Consider the following 20,312-nt stretch of genomic DNA (forward strand, 5'->3'; position numbering starts at 1 on the left):
TAGAATTTTGTTAATCAGCCAAATAAAATCATTTCCATTGAGAAAACAACTGAAAATCCAGATCATCCTCCTTCACAACATTTGGCTAATGAAAAGACATCTGCTGTGTTTGAGATTATTATTTCTGCTGAATAGTATACACATTTTGTATTTTAAATTCTCATTTCTTATGGTGTTGGGAACATCTCACGGCAACTGCTCCTACGAAGCTCTTCCTTTACTTGAAGTAAGGAACCTTTGAGGTATAGGACCCTTAGCACATCAAGTAGCTTTCAGACCAAGGAAGAACCACCTGTAAACATTATTGATTCCTCTAAATTATTGATGCACCACCTCTTTCTTGCATCAACTCCTGACCGCATTAGGTAAACCTAGCCAGTGGCAAATCCTCTCCTTACTAACCACCCTCAAATCCTCACTGGATCCACCACTGATTTCCTGTGCCTGCACAAATCAATGCAGCGATAAAGCCACATTCAGTACACAACAGAAATACTACAGGGGGACTATAGCACAAGTCTTTGTGTATGTATAGGTTGGTTTTTGTTTGTTTCTTTAACATTCATCCATCACAAATACCAGGCTCACTGAAATGAAAGAAAATAAAAAAGAACAGAAAAAAAAAGTTTAAAAAAGCTTGCTGCTCTTACATCTAGTGTGCCAGTTACTGTGCAAATCCTGAGAAAGGGAGGAAGAACAAAGCGGGGAGAGTTGACACAAAACCCAGGAAGTTTGGAATACACAATTGTAATAATAATAGAAAAGAACCCACTAGTTTAACAGTCTTACAGGAACAAAAAAATCGAATGGTGTTCAGGAGCTGTACAGTGCTGACACAAAGCTAACAGCAGGAAAAATAAAGAATAGGCAGTTTTTCTTAATAATTACCACGCTCATGAGTGATGACTGAGGAAGGGAGGACAGGACAATTAGTTCAAAGAAAAGGAAACAGGGAAAAAAGAAAAAAAGTTGAGAAATTGTTTTTAGCAAATACAAAACATAGTTAGTATTGGTTTTGGCAAAACTAGTTGTGTACTAAACCAGAAAGATCAAATAAACAGAAAATTAAAAAAAAAAAAATCCCTCAAATGAGGAAGAAAAAAAATACTCTAACATAGGTAGAGTCAAATATGCAGTGTTTAAAGTTTTATTTATATTTGCATGAAAATCTGACATTTCTAGAAATAGAGGCAGTGGTCAAAAGAAAAATGAGCCGGTATCTTGACAGTCCATTTCAAAATCCAACATTATAACTAATAAATTTAATTATTTAGTAGTAGAAATGTTGTCCAAAAGAGCAAAACATTGTGCAAAATAATCCTCAGTAAAACGTGAAAGTAACGGCCAAAACCTTATATGCCAGATAGCTGCATCAGTGCTCAATCCAGAATCTTGTGACTAAATCTTATCCACGTGGGTTTACTTTATTTTGTTTACTCGTGTAAGTCTAGCAGGATTTGATCTATAATTTAAACTGTGGGAGCACTTTCAGAGAAGCAGCATATATGACTGGTCTTGAAGTCACTCAGTCATATTTAAGAGTTCATGATTTTGATTTGAGACAAGCAGTTGAATATTCAAGAAATATGCCACACAAAAGAGCTACAGGCACAATAGTCAATGAGATATGCAGTGTTGCAGGTATGAATTATGAACCCCCAAATGCAACAATGATTATGCAGTCAAGCTTTTTTACCTTGTTTTTAAGATAAAAACATGTTAAAAGATTAGGTCACTGTAGGATTTAAACATAAAAATGCACCGTAAAAATACTGAAGATAAGGGGAGAAAATGTGCTTTGGTAGCTCTCTTAAGTCACATGAGAATGAATCTAATGTTTCCAGACAATCACAGTAAGGCAGTAGTAGAACTTACTGTCAGACAGGAGAGAGATATTGACAGTGAACTGACAACACAGAGGGTAGAAAGCCAGATTGGTTCAAAGTCAAAAGTGAAACAAAAATTTTGTAGTATTTCCCCGAAGACAAACAGAAAATAATTATTTCAAAGAAAAAGCTTTCCCAGCAGACTTTTTTCTAAACAACAGATACAGTTCCCTCGACCTCTCATATTTAACTTACTGCTTAACTAAATTGTCTCTTTTTCATTCCAGCCAAGACAGTTTAAGAAATTGCGTGAGAACTCTTAATTTCATTTTATGCTGAGACTGGTTAGGGACTTCTGAAATGTTTTACATGCTTAAACACTTCTCTTTGTAACTAGAATCTGTTTTCAATTTTACATGTAACATCTTACTTCTTCAGAAGATGGGTAAGAGTCCTCTGAGATTGTTCTGAAACTCAACACGTGCTAGTGATTTACTATTGACAAGCGTGGGATTAGGTAGGCCAATTAAACATAAACCACTCTTGGGAATCGTGTTTTAGCTTCAGCCTCTAGATATATATTTACAGGGTTCTTTCAAATTCAGCTCGCTTCTGCAAAATGTAAAAGAGAAATGTTCACAGAACATTTCTGTTAAATCGATAGTACCTGAACCCTCTTCAGTCACCATGCCAAGGCCCTCTGCTTTGTTCTGCCGTTCAAATGCATTTAGGTCAAGAACACTGCAATGAGAAAAATTACATTTGTCCTGCGATTAATTAAATATATGTAATATTTCATTTTGTGAAAGATAGAGAAGGATTTGTGATTTCATTTCAGTATATAATCACACTAGTGTCAAGAAGATACATTTCAGTGGCTTAGTATGTGTCTGCTACAAGATTAAGAAACTCAGCTCTACAGACTTAACCTGCTTTTGCCCCACATACGACAATAGAACTTAGCTCTTTATGATTGACCAAAAAAGGAAATGTTTGTGTTTATGATATATATACTCATTTTAAGGATTACGAAGAAGCCATAATATTGACTACCTTTATAATATAGTTCAGTTCACCCCAAGCAACAAGGTCCATTATGAAACTATGACACTATTACTAAGGTAAATCCATACCATATGAAGATTTTCATACCATGAGCACCACCTTGTCCTTTACCCCAAATCTAGCACATTACAGTGCCCAGGTGCTGTTTGCAAAAAGCAGGTAGAGGATCTTTCCCAAACTATAAATCCCATGGAATAAAACCTAAATGCAAAATAATGAATTTTTAAAGTAGATATTTACTTACCTACAGGACTGCATAAGACCAGCAAGACTCTGAAAGAATCCCACATCCTTTTTATCCTTGAGGTAGTCAAGCATTTTCTGCAATAAACGCAAATAATTTACGCAAAGAATGAGTATTTAAACTATGTGTTAATCTAATTTACTTAATCCTATATGGATTCTAGGTTACTAGTGATATTGGTGTTTTGAAATATCTCTAATATTTACAAATTAGATAAGAGTCTTGCAGAGAAAAATCCAGGTATCAAAAATAAAAAGATTTAACATTCATGGCCTTTACAAAAGGTCATCCATTTTTGATATTCCTTCCCAAAACATGGAAAATAAAGATAGTAACTAAAGTCATCACAGCCAGCAGAATTTACTATTTAATATAAATACAAGCTTGCCACTGCTAGGCCACAAATTTGTATTGACACTACCGTTTCAGCACCAGACTGGGCTTGTCATGACCTCAGTTTGGTTTAGATCATTTTAGTTGCAACAGTATGTTAGTAGTCATGTGAGTATTTTTTAAATTTGTTTTAGCTTTATTGTAATGTGTAATACCAATCTGATAATAGAGTGCAATAACAAGGGTTATTCAGTGGAGTGAATTGTGATCCTAGAATGCAATGTGTTGTTGAGTGAAGATATAGGATGATACTGTATGTCCCTGTTGTGAACAAAAATCACAATGTTCAAAGATCAGTCTTAACAGGAGTGCTACAAGAATTCATGTTGTGAAGGAGGTAAAACTCTTTTTGCAAATAACAAAAATAGTAGGAAAAATAGATAAGTAACCTCCAAGTGAATAAGCAGACAGTGTTAAAATATATCAGCATAACCCCGAGCAGACCCGAGATCACAGAAAAGGAACACCCCCATCAACAACACCGTACTAATCAAAGCAAAGAACTCCACATGATGGTGTTGATGACTTTTCAAAACCGCTTCTGTACCTCTCCCCCCACCCATACCATTCTCCCCAAGGAAGACTGAAGAGTTGATCTTAGGACCTAAAGGAAAATTGGAAAGATGAAGTGGGGTAGAAAAGAGAAGGAAAAGAGAAAATAGGTAAAAATGAGGCAACTGAAAAAATAGCAATTTTAACCGTATTACTGATGCTTTCATGTTATAAGTACGTAATTTAGACCAGTGGCATTAGTGTTATTGTAATCATACTAATAACTGTTTCCTGCAATCTGATTAATTAAGACTTTATCAAATAATTAGATTGTAGCATTACTAATTCAGAATAAATATACGTACAACAAATGTCATGATTTTCCTAAGTAATCTAACATCATGACATCACAAAGAAGTGGCAATTGTTCAAGCAGGTACATTTCTGCAAAATTTGTGGTCTTTCTGGTCAATTCCTGCTAAAGGTTGCCCCTGAAAAGAACATTTTGTTTGGCTGCATTCAGCTGCTTAAGTGGTTGCTTAACTTGAGACCTTAACTATTCCCAATTGTCTGTATTCTTCAAGCTGTTCTATACCCATTCATAACAGCAGGTATGAAGCCTTCTGGACTCTGGAATCTTCAACTATTACAGAACACTGAATATACTCTCTACCTTGCACTTCTGTTCAACAGCGCAGAATACTGTTAACACATCAGACTTGTCCACTGCTCACCACATTATCTTCCTATAGATTAATAAATAAAGTTTGACTTCTCTGCTTTTATCCCCAAGACTTTTCATGGCGTAAGCTAAGGACTTCTGAAGTTGTGTACCACTTTTTTTGGTGAAGACTGGGGTCAGCAGTTTTGCTCTACTGGCTACAGGACAATGGCAATCTCCCAGGAAATCCTTCCCTCCCACAGAATTCCCCTAGAAGTTAATGATTTAACATAAAATTTCCCCCTTTCAGCTGCCTTGTATTCTGTAGATCAATTATATGTATACAAATAAGACATACATATCTAGCAAACTAGATACTTTTGTACACTATTTTCTTCTGGGAACGAGAGTCAGAGGATAAACAGCATCTGCAACAAATAGTCACATTACATAATACACTACTACAACAATAACGACCACGGTATAAAGATCTATACTACTAGAATGGGTGAAAATAAATTAGTACCTTACCTGTTGAACGGTAGAATTTCCTCCATTTAAAATGGCAATCCCTAGCTTCAGGGTGGCTGCAACCATTGGCCCCATCTCACCTTAAAGTTATTTTAAGATATAATTTTAGATCATATTTAAAAATAGGAAAGTTCTATTAACTTACCCATACAATAACTTAAAAGGTAATTTATCAGGAGAGGCCTTTTTGTTTCTCTTGTAAAACAGACCTATTTTTCTTTCATGATCTCTAGTGATCTCTAGCGTGACTTAATATCTTCCTGAGTGCCTACAGACATACTGTAATGTATACAGAGCACACAAAAGAAGCAAGACATGAGAGAGGAAGAACTGAGCCCAATGAATATAAATCATGTTTCATTTGCTAGAGCATCCAACTATTGATTTAAGGCTGGGTGCACAATTTTAAGCTAGCTTTTAAGTTTAACAATGAGTTCCCTCTGCATGCAAGTCTAGATATTTTTTTCCTGTTTCTTCAGAAAACGAAAGTTATCCAAAGCATTTAGTTACAGTAAATTTGCAAACATTATTTTTAAAACATTACTACTCTAGAAGCTAATCACAAAACAAACAATGAAAGCATCAGACCTTAGACGAAGATGGTAGCTCATGGAAAAAAGCATCATTTACACTTCTGAAATGTTTTATCAAAGTATACCAATAAAGTAGATATTTGGAGAGTAAGGGGAAAAAAAAAAAAAAAGACAACTGAAGTCTGCACCTACTTTAGAACTATACAAACCCCAGAATTTAGGGGCCTTTTTGCCATTGCATACTGCTAAAGCTATGAACTTTTTCACACTTCCTCTCAATCATCACAAGAAAAATTATTATTATTATTATTGTCAGCAACAACAACAACAACAAAAATAGAAACAACACAATAACCTCATGAGAATTATTCATTATACTTTTCTGGATTAGCTATAAATAGTTTTTGAAACTGTGGGTGCACTTTGAATTCAAACCTTAGCACCAAACATCTGCAGGTTTTGCCCAATAAGAATTAAAAAAATCATTAGAAATAAGGTTTAATACGTAATCTACTCAATAAAACATTACCTTTACTTGCACTGATTGTCTGCAGAACCATCTCAGCAGCACCCCGGTCATGCAGTCTGGCTTGCTGATACAGAAGTTTTTGCTTTTCCATTTCCTTTTCCTGAATAAAAATTCCAGTCAGTTAAGATGAGGATTGCAGTTACTATCAGTTCTCCAAAGGCTTTTAGTTTTCTCTTAGTATATGGGCTCTATGGCAACATCATGGACCATTTTAATACATACAATGCTACTGAACAGATATTTAACATGTTCAAGTAATATTCTCCCCTTGGTATTTTTCTTTAATATGCTTTTAGAAGTTTATCTGAAAAGAGTCTCAATTGTAAATCATCAGGTTAGTTCAAAGCCCATGTTCATTATATATATACTGCATATATCAAACTTGCACTTTTGTGCCATGTTTTTGTGCAACAGTTCATACTCTTAATAATCTTCTATAGCGTGACCATAACTTCATACTGCTCAGTATGTGGCTCTTGAGTTGCAAGTTGTTGCTGAATACCAGAGTAACAGAAGCATCTCAGATTTTTTTTCAAAACATCTCATTATATTACAATATAGATTGCCCACCCTACCAACAGAATATTTGATAGAATACACTGTGCTTTTATATTTTGCATTCTCTAGCGGCAACAAACAATACTGCATGGCGTTGCTTGAGCAATGGTGAAGTTTGTTCTTTATAATTTAAAGTACTACCGAAAACATAAAGAAGAACATAAAGAGCAAACATAAAGGCACAGTTAATTCCAGATGAGTCTGAACTTTCACCAAGTTAATTGAAGTTTACTGCAGAATTGAGGATGACTAAGCAGTATAAGTTGCAAAATGTAAGTTGCATAGAGCCCTATGACAGCGAGTCCATCAGATGGCGTGGTAAAAAGCTTAGTCAAAAGGAACATGACACAATCAGTTAGTATCATGTCCAAAAACACAACGCCCAAAACATGTATGACCTAAAAGCAGGAATAGCTGCAGCAGAAGTAGCCAGAATGACAGCTTTGCTGCCATAAACTTTCCATCCAAGTTACGGAAAAAAGACATTGGAAGATGGAAGAGGTTTAAAAAATGAAGGCTTGCTAAATAGAGAGTATGAATAATAAATTAAAAAAGAAGAGGTAAAAAAGAGAAATATGTTCAAATGAATGAAAAAGAAACCTTTAACTCAAAAGCAAACCAACACAGACATTTATGCTGTTACCAGAGAGTTCTCGCCGAGGCTGGCAAATTTGTTTCTTAAATCTTTGATAATATCGTGCTGCGGAAACAAAATTCATCAGGGTTTTTTTTTCACACTATTAGCTCTCCTGTGGTTAAATTGTATCTTTCTTTTTTCCTTAAATTATGTGACAAATCTAGATGGAGGCACAAAAAGGAAAAAAAAAATATGGCAGCTTTGCTTCATATTTAGCCATGCTAAGGTTTGAAAATTTTGCCTTCATGTTTAAACCTCTTCCTGGGAGTTCAACAAAAACAAAACAGAAACATACACACACGCACGCACACTCACATACAACACACGCACAAACCAGCAGAAAATTATGACATCACAGGTTCAATATAGCTACAATAAAAATATTTTCCCTTGCTTCGGATGCCACTGAAAATTGATCAGTGTTTCTTTTTTAAAAATCTACTTCCTATTTCTAGTTACTTTTCGTTTTAGACCCAACAATCTTTCATTTTTCTTCCATTGCAAGATTCATAATTCACTTTTGTTTACAAGCCTAACATCAGCTATACTATTTTAATTATACAGTATTGTTTTGATAAGTTTATAAGAATGCGTATAGTGACGGTGCATCTGCATCATCTACAGACTAAAAGAACGGGTATGCCTCCTTCTTGCAATGGCACTATAGAAGAACAGTAGATTGGGTCGGGGCTGTGTGGAAGAGGCTGCGTCTTCCCCACTGAAGTGCAGATGTTCCACGGCTGGCTTCAGCCGATCTTTTTAAAAGGCACTGCACATTGCCAAACAGCCTGAAGTGCCAACAGTGGCATTTTTGCATGGAATCAAGCTGTGTAGGTAACCAGTAACAAAGTAACAAAACAAACCAACAAATCCAAAAACAACAACAAAAAACCCCACCACAAGCACGTCCTCCAAAAGACCTTTGATTATAACTCCCAAAGATCATGGTTCCTTCTTCAGCCTGACAATGCTTTTTTACTGTTGCTTTCTCCATGCAATGTTACTACATACATATATATATGTATGTATCTGATGGTAGCGCTGATATGAAGTGGGCCACCCATTGCATAGAAAGCATACTAAATGAACCGAGCTGCTGGCTGGTCAAGGTATCCCCATTTCTCTAACATGTGCTTACTGCTAACACTGTCATCTGTGCTACCAGCACAGTTTTTTGCACTTTATGCTTGCCGGTTGATGTCAAGAAAACTACCAAAATAATTAGCCAGTGGTTTGAATTTTCTGTCATTCACGAAACCATCACAATAGTAAAAATACTTCATTCTAAATGAAACATTTAAAGTAATTCACCAGAATTTAGAAAAGAAACCTTAAAGGAAACTAAGTCTATTTTATCTTGGGTGTTTTTGAATTATATGGGAAAAAGCTGACCACTTAGAAATGTATCTGCATGTATTTCCACATTATAGACTTTCTCCAGCAACCTAACAAACCGAGGAAACTTTTTCATCATAGCCTTTGAAAACAGACACTAATATTTTCTACTTCATTCTATTATTTTTTTAAAATCATTACAAGCAACCATATGCCAAAAATACACGTTGGGCAAGTTTTAGCTTGCGTATGTAGTAGAGAAAGAAATTGGCTAAGGGACACGGGAGACCTGCATGGTTGAGCAGGGAGCTTCTGAAAAAGCTCAAGTGTAAAAAGGAAGTCTACAATAAGTGGAAGAAGGAACTGACCCCTTGGGAGGATTACAAGAATGCTGCCAGAGCGTGCAGGGATGAAACGAGGAAAGCCAAGGCCGCCTTGGAATTAAACCTGGCTAGGGATGTCAAGATCAACAGGAAGGGCTTCTACAAGTATATTGGAAGCAAAAGGAAGACCAGAGAAGTTCTGGGCCCACTGTTGAATGAAACAGGAGCCATGGTGACAGAGGACGTGGAGAAGGCGGAGTTACTGAATGCCTTCTTTGCTTCAGTCTTTACTGCTCGGCCCAGCCCTCAGGAGTCCCAGGCATTGGGGGAAGTAACGGGGAAAGAAAAAGACTTCCCTTGGGTTGAGGAGGATCGAGTGAGGGATCAATTAGATCAATTAGATATTCACAAGTCCATGGGCCCTGATGGGATGCACCCAAGAGTGCCGAGAGAGCTGGCGGAAGTCATTGCTGGGCTGCTCTCCATCATCTTTGAAAGGTCCTGGAGAACAGGCGGGGTGCCTGAGGACTGGAGGAAAGCCAACATCACTCCCGTCTTCAAAAAAGGCAAGAAGGAAGAGCCGGGGAACTACAGGCCGGTCAGCCTCACCTCCATCCCTGGAAAGATGATGGAACAGCTCGTTCTGGGCATCATCTCAAGGCATGTGGAGGAAAAGAAAGCTATCAGGAGTACTCAACATGGATTCACCAAGGGGAAATCATGTCTGACTAATCTGACAGCCTTCTATGATGGCATGACTGGATGGATAGATGAGGGGAGGGCAGTGGATGTGGTCTACCTTCACTTAAGCAAAGCGTTCAACACGGTCTCCCGCAGTATCCTCATAGGGAAGCTTAGGAAAAGTGGGCTAGATGAATGGACAGTAAGGTGGATAGATAACTGGTTGAAAGACAGAGCTCAGAGGGTCGTGATTAGGGGCACAGAGTCTAGTTGGAGGGCAGTGACGAGTGGTGTTCCCCAGGGGTCAGTACTGGGTCCAGCCCTCTTCAATATATTCATCAATGACCTGGATGAGGGGATAGAGTGCACCCTCAGCAAGTTTGCTGATGACACAAAGCTGGGGGGGGGGGGTGGCTGACACACCAGAAGGCTGTGCCACCATACTCTAGGTCTCTCTAGACCTAGACAGGTTGGAGATCTGGGCAGAGAGGAACCTTATGAAATTCAACAAGGGCAAGTGTAGGGTGCTGCACCTGGGGAGGAATAACCCCATGCATCAGTACAAGTTCAGGGCTGACCTGCTGGAGAGCAGCTCGGTGGAAAGAGAGCTGGGAGTCCTGGTGGACAACAGGGTGGCCATGAGCCAGCAATGTGCCCTTGTGGCCAAGAAGGCCAATGGCATCCTGGGCTGCATCAAGAAGAGTGTGGCCAGCAGGTCAAGGGAGGTCATCCTCCCCCTCTACTCTGCCTTGGTGAGGCCGCACCTGGAGTACTGTGTCCAGTTCTGGGCTCCCCGGCTCAAGAAGGACAGGGAACTGGTGGAGAGGGTGCAGCAGAGAGCTACCAAGATGATGAGGGGACTGGAACACCTCTCTTATGAAGAAAGGCTGAGGGATTTGGGTCTCTTCAGTCTGGAAAAAAGATGGCTAAGGGGGGAACTTATCAACACTTACAAATACTTATAGGGTGGGTGTCAGGGGGATGGGGCCAGGCTCTTTCAGTGGTGCCCCGGGACAGGACAAGAGGTAATGGGCACAGACTTGAGCATAGGAAGTTCCACCTAAACATGAGGAGGAACTTCTTTACTTTGAGGGTGACAGAGCACAGGAACAGGCTGCCCAGAGAGGTGGTGGAGTCTCCGTCTCTGGAGACATTCAAAACCCACCTGGACGTGTTCCTGTGCAACCTGCTCTAGGTGACCCTGCTCTGGCAGGGGGGTTGGACTAGATGATCTCCAGAGGTCCCTTCCAACCCTATGATTCTATGATTCAACAAACTTGCGAAAACAAAATAGGAACTTTAACAGACAAGCGCGTCACTGAAATTATTTATTTTCACATAATCCATACAAAGAATGATTTTTGGATTCTCTCATGGAACTAAGCCATATGGAGAGGTTTGTTTGCTGCTACCACTGAGCTCGCAGCCATGGGGTGCAGGCTTCTACTTTTTCCTTCTTCTACTTCCTGCTTCTACAGATTGTTCTTTTTTTTTTTTTAAATGAAATTATGAAATAGTTAAAGAGTAAACAGAATAAACAAAAAAGATGGAAAGGGAGGAAAGTACTTCCAACTCAGCTATTCTAAGATGAATGCTTCTCCTTTGAATTGCCTTCGTATTTTATATTTTTCAATACCTCTGTTTAGTCCAGATAAGAAATCCTATTAGTCATATTAGACACTGGCAAAACATCTGTTAATTTCAGTGTCACGCATGCATAAGTACAAGCTATGTATTAAAATATAACACCAAATACTCAAGCAGAATCTTTATATATATATTTATATATATATGTAATATATATTAAACCTTTGAAGCTCAATACATGCTCATTGATGATCTATAAATAAAGTTGAATTTTTCCTAAGTCTCTCAATTTGGACTTCATCAGCTCTAAAAAAGTGTATACAGAAAATGAAAACATAATGCATTATAGTTTCTGAAGATTAAATATGCAGGATTTTAAGAGTGTTAGAGGAGTTTATTTTATCAAATACGCTTTCCATATTACTTAAAAAATACTTTAATCCCTGCACTTTTACACTTTCATTTCTGCTTCTGATGAAAGTCTCATCCTGAATAGATTTTTTTTTCAAGTTGAAAATTTATTTTTAACTAGCTGATATGTTATCCATTATTAATATACCTCACTGGAAGTATCCATTCTATATTGAAATCTGTCATTATCCAGATTATCATACAACAAAAGGAATTCTTTAAAGTTCATGTAGCAAAATATAAAAATAAGTTAAACAGGAAATTATGAGACTACTACACTGCTAACTTATAATTAAAATACAATTAATCTCAAAAGTGAATTTCATAATAAATGAGTGGCCACTCTAAAGCCATTTCTCCATCATCTGCTGTGCTTTCTTGTTCTATGTACTCTGACATAGTTTAATACTGACGTGTCTCAATGCCAGGCATCTATAAGCCTTCTATGATTTAATGTTACTTCCATGATACAAGTAAATACTTCTGAAAATGCCTGAAAGTGGTGTCTAAGTATCATCACTAAAAATGATAAATAGGTTCATAAATTAACTACCACATTCTTAGATATATGCAATCAGTGGCAGTCTGTTTGCAATTTTTTAATTTCCTCAAAACTATAGCTATTTATTTTGTATGTAAGAATTCTTTACAAGACTTTAGAACATTGATAGATTTATTAAATATTTTTAAGTAAAAGTATACTTTTACCTAGTCTATCTTAACTCAATGAATTCATAAAATTTAAAAATATTCCCTGTGTTCATCTTTATCACTGCTGGTGCTAAATAAATAATAAGAATAGAAATAAAATGTAGCTAGGAAAAACACATATGCAAAAAGGGCTGTTTTGATTGGCTGTAAACATTCAACTTTCTTCGGCGTTAGCTTAAGTATTTTGTAATATGGTGAGATGAAAGGAAAAGAAGTAACATTGATCTAAAAAGTACGTGAAAAAATGAGAATTGAAAGGGGAAAAAAACATCTTATTCATGACTTTTAAACAAATTTCAGACAAGGTAGCAAAAAGCTCTTACATGCTTCATAATATAACAGCTGAAAAGATACAAGAATTATAGCAATCATTAATCAAAATTATTTCTTGTATTCACACTAATATTCAGAAAAAGAAGTACTGGTGTACTGCTCCCCAGTAATGAAGGACTGGGAGGAAAAAATTTATCATGTCATATCAATAGAGGTTATGACATACCTGTGTTACTCAATATCAATATTCAGCATGAGAGTCCACATGGGCATAAAGTAAGGATTGTTTATCAACATTGTATTTCACATTTCCTAGCTTTTGAATAATCTGTCTTAAAAACTTTAATGTTATATTATAAATATATTGTTTCAAACAATATAAAGTTGAAAAAAATATACTAAGCTAAACAAAATACTGCTCTGTGTTAAAATAGCATTAAATCTGAGCTACAAATTCACAGTAATAAAGATATCCTGAAATAAAAACCTTTACTACACATTTTATTTTGTTTTGGTTAAAAAGTCTCCGTTTCAGCTTGTAGCAATATCTGTTCTGATGTCATCATGTTTACACTGTCATTCAATTACATGTTCCTCTCTGGCAAGGAAGTTAGTTTTGTTTCCTACATACTGCCTCCATATTCTTGCCATGCTGATGAAATCACTCAACATATTAATTCTTAATCAAGTAGACAGGAACTGCCAAAGTATTGAGTCTCTAAAAGAAAAAAGTATTGTATTGGATGACTTAAAAATCCATGTATTCTCAGTTGCCAATTTTTTTCTCCAATGTTACATAGATAGAGAACTACACATTATTTTCAAACTGTGTGAACCTTTCTTGTTTTAAGTTGTGTGACAAATTTGATGTATTTGAAATAGCTGACATAGATGTCTAACTCTCTATAGGAATAATAATAAAAAAGGTTAAAGGATCATTTAGAAGATTCCACTACGATTGGTATTAAATCAGTTAACTGGAGTGGAAAATCTTACGTACTGGGATAAGTTTGGTAAGATTATTACGTAATTACTGCATTAAAAATGAACAAAGAACACGGAAGCTATGAATGGTCACCTAATCATTGCAATGTATTTGTTCTTCAAAACACATCACTCCTTTACCCCAGACTAGATGGAAACTAGATGATCTTTAAGGTCCCTTCCAACCCGAATCATTCTATGATTCTATAGAATCATCTATATGGCTGCCAAAGGCATTGCCTTAGATTTTAACCAGTTCTGTTGTGCTACAGCAGCGAAGCATGGAGTGCCAAGCTGCTGTCTGAGTTGAAAGACAGGGCAGGCGGATGTCTATGAGTACTCTTGAAAACCACCACACTAACGCTAGTAAAAGCAGCAGAAAAAGTGTAGTGGGAAGAGATGTTGATAAAAACACAAAAGATGGGAAGCAGCCAGAGGATGCAATGAAAGATCTTAATGAATAGTCTTCAGTCATCATTTATCACTAAGCCCCTGAACTGAAACCCAAAGAAAAGCCTCGGTATATTATTCACTTTGTAGAAAAGATTCTCTACAAGACTTCTGCTGCACATTTCCCGTAGTCAATGGGAGGTTATCCATACAGCCCAAAACTGCCTTGCCAGATAGGCAAGAAACTGAGAAACAGTTGACCTTATAAAACAGCTGACCTTATAATAAAGAATGTATTAATGGAACTGATCCTATGTTATTTATATCATGAACTAGATTGTGAGGAATCAAAACACTGCAACGAGTAGGAGTAAATGAGTGGTGAACAGCTGACTGTCTAGTGGAGGACATCATGAGTTCTTTAACTGAATTAAAGACTCTTTATTTTTGCATAGAATTACAAAACAGTGACTGATGGAAATAGGGTGGTGGGAAACACAAGGAGGAAAAAGAAAGAAGGTCCTGGCATTAACAAATAGCACAATATAAACACCATCAGCATGTAAGAAATTAAAAAAAGAATTCTACCTTCCTTATGACAACACGTAAAAACTGATCGAATCTTACTTAACCAAAGGTTTGTGTTTTTGTAGTAGATATATAAATAACTTATCCTGTAGTTGTGGATAGTGAAACCATGGGTTAGGTTGCATCCATTCCACTATAGGTGGGAAAAACTAACGAGGAACAGATTTTTGCATACTAATTGGAATATTTAATTCCTAAGAATCAATATATAGATCAAGGAATTGGCTGGATGGCCACACTCAAAAGGTTGCGGTCAATGGCTCGATGTCCAAGTGGCAAGCAGCGACGAGTGGTGTTCCTCAGGGGTTGGTACTGGGACTGGTAGCATTTAACATCTTTGTTGGTGACATGGATGTTGGGATTGAGTGCACCCCCACCACGTTTGCCGATGACACCAAGCTGTGTGGAGCAGTCGACACACTGGAGGGAAGGGATGCCATCCAGAGGGACCTGGACCTCTGAGAGGTGGGCCTGTGCAAATCCCATGAGGTTCAACAAGGCCAAGTGCAAGGTCTTGAACATGGGATGGGCCAATCCAAAGCACAAATACAGGCTGGGCAGAGAATGGATTGAGACAAGCCCTTAGGAAAAGGACTTTGGGGTGTTGGCGGATGCAAAGCTCAACATGGCCTGGCAATGTGCACTCACCGCCCAGAAAGCCAACTGCATCCTAGACTGCATCAAAAGAAGCATGGCCTTCAAAAGAAGCACCTCAAGGGAGATGATTGTGCCCCTCTAACTCCAACTCTGGTGAGATCCCACCTGGAGTACCGTGACCAGCTCTGGAGGCCCCAATATAAGAAGGACATGGACCTGCTGGAGTGAGTCCAGAGGAGGGCCACTAAGATGATCAGAGGGCTGGAGCACCTCTCCTGTGAGGACAGGCTGAGAGAGTTGGGGTTGTTCAGCCTGGAGAAGAGAAGGCTCTGGGGAGACCTTATAGCAGCCTTCCAGTATTTAAAAAGGGCCTACAGAAAAGGTGGAAAGGGACTCTTCACCAGGGATTGTAACGATAGGACAAGAGGTAAAGGTTTTAAACTGAAAGAGGGGAGATTTACATTAGACATTAGGAAGAAGTTCTTTACAATGAGGGTGGTGAGACACTGGAACAGGTTGCCCAGAGAAGTTATGGATACCCCTTCACTGGAAGTGTTCAAAGTCAGGTTGGATGGGGCTTTGAGCAACCTGGTCTAGTGGGAGGTGTCCCTGCCCATGGGACATGGGGTTGGAACTAGATGATCTTTAAGGTCCCTTCCAACTCTAATCATTCTAGGAGTCTGACCTTAATTCCCATCACTCTTTAACAAAAATAGTTATTGTAAATACATGGTATATAGTCACTCCATTTATGCAGGCTTTGTGACAGTGAGAGATAACAGTGACCATGTCTGATGGGCTAGAGCCTCAAGAGCTTGCATTATTTGTATGTATTGAAACTTGCAAGTCCTTCTGTGCCTGAGATAAGTGACAGCACAATGTATCATTTTGACAAAAATCTAGTCAATACAAAAGTCTATCAACAAAGTTGCTACCAGTAACAGGGATGAAGAAAACTGACATAGGAAACTCTATCTCCCCCTTTCCTTTTCTTGCAGTGAAGAGCAAATTTAAAGCAATTTAAACCAAATTATTTTAAAAAGATGAGCTAGGTTTTGATTCCTTTTTTTGAGTTCCCATCCTACATGCATTTAAAGCACATTGATAGGTAGCAAACCAGTAGAGTCAGTGACTCAAATGCAGAAATGAATTTGCATTCAGCTAGTGAGACACTTATATTGGAAAGAAATTCCTATCAGATAGAATCAAGGGGGACACTGACAGCAACTCTACAGGGAGTCAATTGAGCGTCTGTTCAATATGATAGAAAGTTAACTTAAAGACAAAGGGCAAGGAGCAAAGATAATCATAATAATTCAAAGCAAATACTAGCAGGCAAATGCAGACAGGCACATAATAACGTACAGACAACTTTATTGTAGGTTTATATTGTGACCTCCCTACTGCCCACACAGTGATCCCAATACAGATTATTTGTACAAAAATGAGACTACGCTGCATGAGATATGGGCATCAAAATTGCCGATAAAATACACTTGCCACCTTTATTACATTTTAAGATTGCCAAAAGGTCTCTGTCACTCTGACTGAAAAGATTCAGGATTTCGAACGTCACACATTTTTAAAGTTCTACAGGAGCAACAGAGTTTTATTCGCATACAAATTGAACAGTCAGTCTTTTCACATGCATCCAGACCATGGAATAAAAGAACTGCCTTCAACATTGGACTTGGAGATAGACTGACAGACAGAAACACACAAATGCAGACATACGCACAGCTGGTATACACGGTATATATCTTCACAACTGTTTCCTGTCATGCATGAAGGAATTAAGGATTATTCACTGTGGTTTTTTCCCTTTTAAAACACTTCTCACTCATCAAGACAGAAAGTTTTCTATGGAGCATATAACATTTAGTATATGGTAACCAGGTAGGCAGTGGTAGACATGTAGTATTTGAATAGCTGAATTAATGGAAGAAACGAAGAAGAAATTATACTATTAGATTGCTTACATACTTCCTTTGGGGCTTTGTAGCATGTACTTCATCTTTGTGGCAATTACAATACCGTTTAAACAATTTTTTGTGAGGCTGTGTGAGTGCATTCATCTTCCAGGATAATACTTTTATCGTATGAAGATGGAACAGACCTATGCAAACTTCTGAAGGAATAAAAGTGAAGTTGATCCTGGTATACATCTTCTCTTTACACAGCTGTATGGGAACCTTTTTCTTTTATGAATTGAGTGTTAACAGAAGTGCTAGCAATCAAAACACCAAAACCATCTTGCTCTTTTCAATGGAGAACGTTATAATTGTTCCCCATATTGCCATAGGCCATGAACTTTGAAGCTACGGACTGAAGTCTGCCCACCAGCTAAATCTGTGCATTCCCAATCTCAAGTCTAGCTGGCATTAGCCACAGGGCTATCAGCAAGCAGCCTGAGTCAACAATGGGAACTGAGGCTTCTACTTGCATGAAGTAGACAAGTAGGCAGGTGCTTAAGCCACGGGCCACCTTTTAGAAACAAATGGTGAGACTTGCATAATGAGACACAAAAGATTGTGTAAGAAATTGAGTCAATTAAAAAAAGTAACATTGTGAAATTTCAGAGCTATTGGCTCTATGCTTTTAGAGAAAAACATGGAACAACTAGGAATCACTTTGAGTATGGAGTTTCTATCAAATACTATCACAATGAAGGCTAAGGACCCAGTCTGTTCCAAAGGATCTGAATAATAGATAAACTGTAATATAATTGATGCTCTCCCTGTGACAAACGTTGGAAACAGAATTATACTACTGTATCAGAAATGCACGTCTGCTAAGATACAGAAAAAATGTCCAACTGCTTTCCCTTAAGAGCCAAAATAAGTGATTTTAATCATTCAAATTAAGTTATAACCAGAAAGAAGACAACTGATGCACAAAAGGCAAGAACAGCAAAACAATATGAACAAGGCAAGTGACACTCTGTTTTCCCCAAAATGGCAACGTAACTTTATATGACATATTTTGTATAAATAATTCTTGGAGTTTTTAGAAAGAGTTTGTGCAAAAGAAGGGTTTGGTAGAGATGTCATGCTGAAACTGAAATGTTAAAAACATTTTCAAGACCCTTTAGTTGAACTTATCCAAGATGTTGGGCCTAAAAGTCACAAAATTAGACCCAGACAAATACACACATATTTTTTTGTTTTACCTTGCTGCGTTGTGATCCTGTCACCTTAAGGAAGGGCAAGGACAAGAAGCGAAATAGCAATAAGAAAAAGAAGTCCAAAACTTTTTTTCTGCAGGTGACTGACCAAATACATACACAAAATTGTCTTTTGAACAGATTAATACATTATTTGAACATAAGTTTCATAGCTACAGAAAAAAGAATCATGAGAAACAAATGAACAGGATCTTCTCTCAAAAGATAAATTTGAATGCTGAACAAGGAACTCATAACTTAGGTAAGGAGCACTAATAAATCTCTTACTGATAAATTTTGTTCATTCACCTCAATGACTTCCTATTTATAAATTTTCACATTTATAAGCACAAGACTTTTGGTATCTAACAAGCATGCATGGGCCAACTGACAAAAACTTATAAAAATAAATATTATTTGTTTAATCAACAATACATTATACATTGCATTTCAAGGAAAAACAAAACGAAACAAAACCAACAAAAAAAAGCACTGAAATTTGGATTCATACTTAGATATTTACCAAGAAACATAAATTTGTATATTGTGTACATTAGTTGTAACTCAACTGGACTAGAACTTCTGAGTGACTGAATTTGGTATTGGTATTCTTTCTGATTTCTGTATACAGCCAAATAGGCAATACATACTTAAATAATTCAGTGCTATCTCATGCAGCATCATGTAGAAAACATACAGAACATCTGATGTGTACAAAACAATGGGAGTAAAAGTAAGTATGCTCCAAACCATTCCTCAAAAATCAAAACATCACAGATAATTTTACAACAAATCAATCAGTATATTTGGAAAAAAAGTAAGAAATAATAAAAGCATGTATTTCATGCTTCTGTGTTTTAGTAAATATATTAAAGATAAAAATAAATTGATTTGAAAAATAATACAACTTTTAAATGCCAGAATTATAACCTGCTAAAATATATTAAAACATTAAAAAAAAATAACAAGCTAATTCCCTCAGTGCCCCTCAGAACAGATAAATTTCTTGTAAACTCCTTTTTATTAACAGAAAAAGAGAGACAGATCCCAGAGCAAACACAGGACGAGGACTCGTCTCTTGTATTCAACTCATGTAAGTGCGTTTCCTTATATAGTGATGAACACTAAAAACTCAACATTAAACAACAATAAATATGGATTTCCTATTCTCAACATAAGAAAAAGCTTGGCAGTATTGATGAATAAAAGCTCACCTTTTACTAAGAAGTACCAATCTATATGTGAACATAAAAATACTGTATAAATTACTGATACTGAATGTAAATGACAACTGCAAAAAGCAGTATTATATAGTTTACAAGATACAGCCTGTTATTATCAGACTTCCAAAATAAGTTACTATCTGTAACATTTCTCTTCAACAACTAAAAAGTTAAAGTCAATCAGATAATCATGTAAGATCTGCTAAATTATTCTCTCTATAATCTTATATTATGTGATACTACGGATGTTTTTGTTTTACTACTATGAATCTGGTGACTCATATCTGCCAATCCAGCTTCTGACATGCAGTTCACTGGCATAATAAGCTGCAGTAAGCCATGAACCAAGAAACATAAATGTCAGTTGAAAGCTATGAAATAATGTCTAATATGACAAGAAAAGCAAAACAGAAGTATAATCTTACTTCAAAACTCTTCACTTCTTCTTCACCATCATCATCGTCTTCATCATGGCAGCTCTGACACCATGTAGAAAGAAAACATTTACTGATAAGTGAGGTGTCTTAAGCCTTAGTTCACTTTACACGTAATTTCTCTTGATCTTCTTCATTAATTT

The 20,312-nt window shown here is 37.0% G+C and overlaps 1 protein-coding gene across 4 annotated transcripts in view; it reads right to left on the reverse strand.

Moving 5' to 3' along the window:
• The window catches only part of RYR2 (ryanodine receptor 2), a 427,534-nt gene that overhangs the window by 47,366 nt on the left and 359,856 nt on the right, over positions 1–20,312 (reverse strand). For all 4 annotated transcript variants that reach the window (XM_054193733.1, XM_054193732.1, XM_054193731.1 and 1 more), the window contains 5 exons: positions 20,161–20,214; positions 6,275–6,374; positions 5,213–5,292; positions 3,136–3,212; positions 2,494–2,567 (listed from right to left, as the gene is read on the reverse strand). In XM_054193733.1, the coding sequence (XP_054049708.1) occupies positions 2,494–2,567; positions 3,136–3,212; positions 5,213–5,292; positions 6,275–6,374; positions 20,161–20,214 (385 nt within the window). The remainder of the gene's footprint in view (positions 1–2,493; positions 2,568–3,135; positions 3,213–5,212; positions 5,293–6,274; positions 6,375–20,160; positions 20,215–20,312) is intronic.

Source organism: Rissa tridactyla, chromosome 3 (assembly GCF_028500815.1).
Source record: "Rissa tridactyla isolate bRisTri1 chromosome 3, bRisTri1.patW.cur.20221130, whole genome shotgun sequence".
In the NCBI taxonomy this organism is placed as follows: Eukaryota; Metazoa; Chordata; class Aves; order Charadriiformes; family Laridae; genus Rissa; species Rissa tridactyla.